The following is a 2,534-nucleotide window of genomic DNA, read 5'->3' on the forward strand; positions in this document are numbered from 1 at the left end:
TCTCTGTAGGGATCCATCCCATAATGTTGTCACGCACTTAGAATAATAATCTGAGCCTATCAGTAGCAAAAACAGAACTTTTAGAAGACATACAGTACACTGACAATGTGTATTTGCCCTACAGGATTACATTGCAGCCCAGTTTGCGGCTATTACAGGGTCCTTCCTCAGTCCTGGACCAATTTAAGAGGTTCTTCTTCATATCTGTTACTTTAACACCAATGCATTGGAAAATAGACTTTAAAAAATATTGTGCATCAAAGTACAAAACTATAGAGAGCCGACGCCCCTTCCAGTGGACGTCATGGGACCTTAATTCTAAAAAAAATATGAAAGGGAGTGAACGGAGAGAGGCAAATTCTTTTTTGATCCAGTTTAATTGAGCCATGGATTACAAATATGAAGTTAGTCAATTTAAAAGATAATCTTTCAACCGAATACATTCTGAAGGAGATAAAAGACATTTCCTTTTACTTTGCCGCTTCAGCACTTCCTATTAACAAATTTATTATTTATTTATGGTTTTTTACTTGGGATATATTTTTTTTTACATTCCAATTCAAATGTCTAAATATTCTTAAGAATATGGAGGAAGGCAAAAACCAAACTAATATTCTAATAATCCTCTAACTCTGCTGGGTCCATGTTCCGTTCCCATGATGTTGGTACAGCTAGGGAACAACAGGCTAAGACCCAAAAGTGCGGAGTGGCAGTGAGAAGGTTTAGAAGGGTTATTAAAATGAAAAGTGAGGACAGCACCTACAATAAAATGTCATGGATATTCTCATGTTTTCCCCCTTCACAGAGTATGAGTTGGTCGTGGAATTGCGCATCCCAGTCTCCAGTGTGCCATCAAATTTCATTGATATATTCAGGCAAAGACTGGCAATCTTACCGTTGCCCCTCGCCACTGGATCTTTAACTATACGAAACATAACTTTCACCACAGGTAGGAACGTATGCTACTTTCCCCCGTCCAATCTGTGTGTCTGATTTACTGCTCCTTAGAGTCTGTTATGTTTACCATGGCTCAAATGTTTTAAGATAATTTCTTTCTTTAAAAGGGTGCTATCCAAACTCCACTGGAGGACTGCAGTGTCAGTGTGAGAACCAGTTTGCTTGGTCATGTGACAAGTGTACCAGCTACGGTGCGTGCGGTAATGCTACCAGTCAAAGCTGTGTGTGCATTAATGGACTTCCTGATGGACAGTTCTGTGAACCAATCACAAGTAAGCTTTACGTTTTTGTAGCAGTTGAAATAAAAACAATGCTATCTGCAAAAGAAGTGAACTAAACTATTATGGGCTGTATCTGCGGGACCGTCCTACATGGGCTGACATAAACATGGTCTGGGTTGGTTAGCTATCTGGTAAACATCGAGTCGCTTAGTGTTCAGATGTTGATTAAAATTGAAGGTCAAGCAGGAAAATGTTGTGTAATAATTTATTCTCCAATGTTGCTTTACAGATGTCACTCCATGTAGAAACCCGACTGGTATGAGAACATTTGTTTTGCTTTTTTTTTTGCATGGATAAGTTCAACAGAGTCTGTAGTAGCTGAAGACACATGTTGCAACAAAAACGCATTCATCAAAATATAATTATAATTTATATAATAATAATAATATAATAATAATATGAAGATAGTGATGCACATTTGATTTTTTACAGAGCCACCAACGACACCAACCCCAAATGTGACGACACCAACACCAAACACAACAGCGGGTACAACTTATAATGTTGAGAATAAAAAAGCATGTTCCTCATAAATATAAAAAATAGTGAGGAGAACTATGTTTGTTTGTATGCAGTGGGGCTCGAACGAAAAATCTCCAAAAGGCATCAAATGACGGATTAGACATTCGTGTAACATGTCATAAAAAGTTAGATTTTATTTCCATCATTTACACTTTTAAAATAATAGGAAACAAAAAAAATGGCATCTGCAAAAGTTTGGGCCCCCTGCAGACTTAATACCTTGTCCCTCCCCCCCCACCCCCCAACTTGGAAACGCTTCTTGTAGCCAGCCAAGAGTCTTTAATTCTTGTTTGAGGTGTCTTCGCCCATTCTTCTTCCAAAAGTCTTCCAGTTCTTTGAGATTTCTGGGCTGTCTGTCACGCACTGCTCTTTTAAGGTCTATCCATAGATTTTACATTATGTTGAGGTCAGGAGATTGTGAAGGCCATGGCAAAACCTTCAGTTTATGCCTCTTGATGTAATCCACCGTGGATTTAGGATCATTGTCCATTTGTAGAAGCCATCCTCTCTTTAACTTCAGCTTTTTCACAGATGGTATCAAGTTAGCGTCCAAAATTTGCTGAAATTATTGAATCCATTTTTCCTTCTACTTGTGAAATGTTCCCTATGCCACTGGCTGCAATACAACCCCAAAGCATGATTGACCCCACCCCCCCATGTTTAACAGGTGGACAGAGGTTCTTTTCATTAAATTCTGTGCCCTTTCTTCTCCAAAAGTACCTTTGTTCATTCCGGCCAAAAAGTTCTATTTTAACCTCATCGGTCCACAGAACT

At 38.8% G+C, this 2,534-nt stretch overlaps 1 protein-coding gene across 1 annotated transcript in view; it reads left to right on the forward strand.

The window, feature by feature from the left end:
* The window catches only part of LOC116706603 (adhesion G protein-coupled receptor F5), a 15,622-nt gene that overhangs the window by 5,865 nt on the left and 7,223 nt on the right, over positions 1 to 2,534 (forward strand). Inside the window, exons 6-10 of the mRNA XM_032543531.1 lie at positions 293 to 303; positions 810 to 949; positions 1,065 to 1,229; positions 1,468 to 1,494; positions 1,671 to 1,727. Of these exons, the coding sequence (XP_032399422.1) occupies positions 293 to 303; positions 810 to 949; positions 1,065 to 1,229; positions 1,468 to 1,494; positions 1,671 to 1,727 (400 nt within the window). The remainder of the gene's footprint in view (positions 1 to 292; positions 304 to 809; positions 950 to 1,064; positions 1,230 to 1,467; positions 1,495 to 1,670; positions 1,728 to 2,534) is intronic.

Source organism: Etheostoma spectabile, chromosome 18, assembly GCF_008692095.1.
Source record: "Etheostoma spectabile isolate EspeVRDwgs_2016 chromosome 18, UIUC_Espe_1.0, whole genome shotgun sequence".
Taxonomy (NCBI): Eukaryota; Metazoa; Chordata; class Actinopteri; order Perciformes; family Percidae; genus Etheostoma; species Etheostoma spectabile.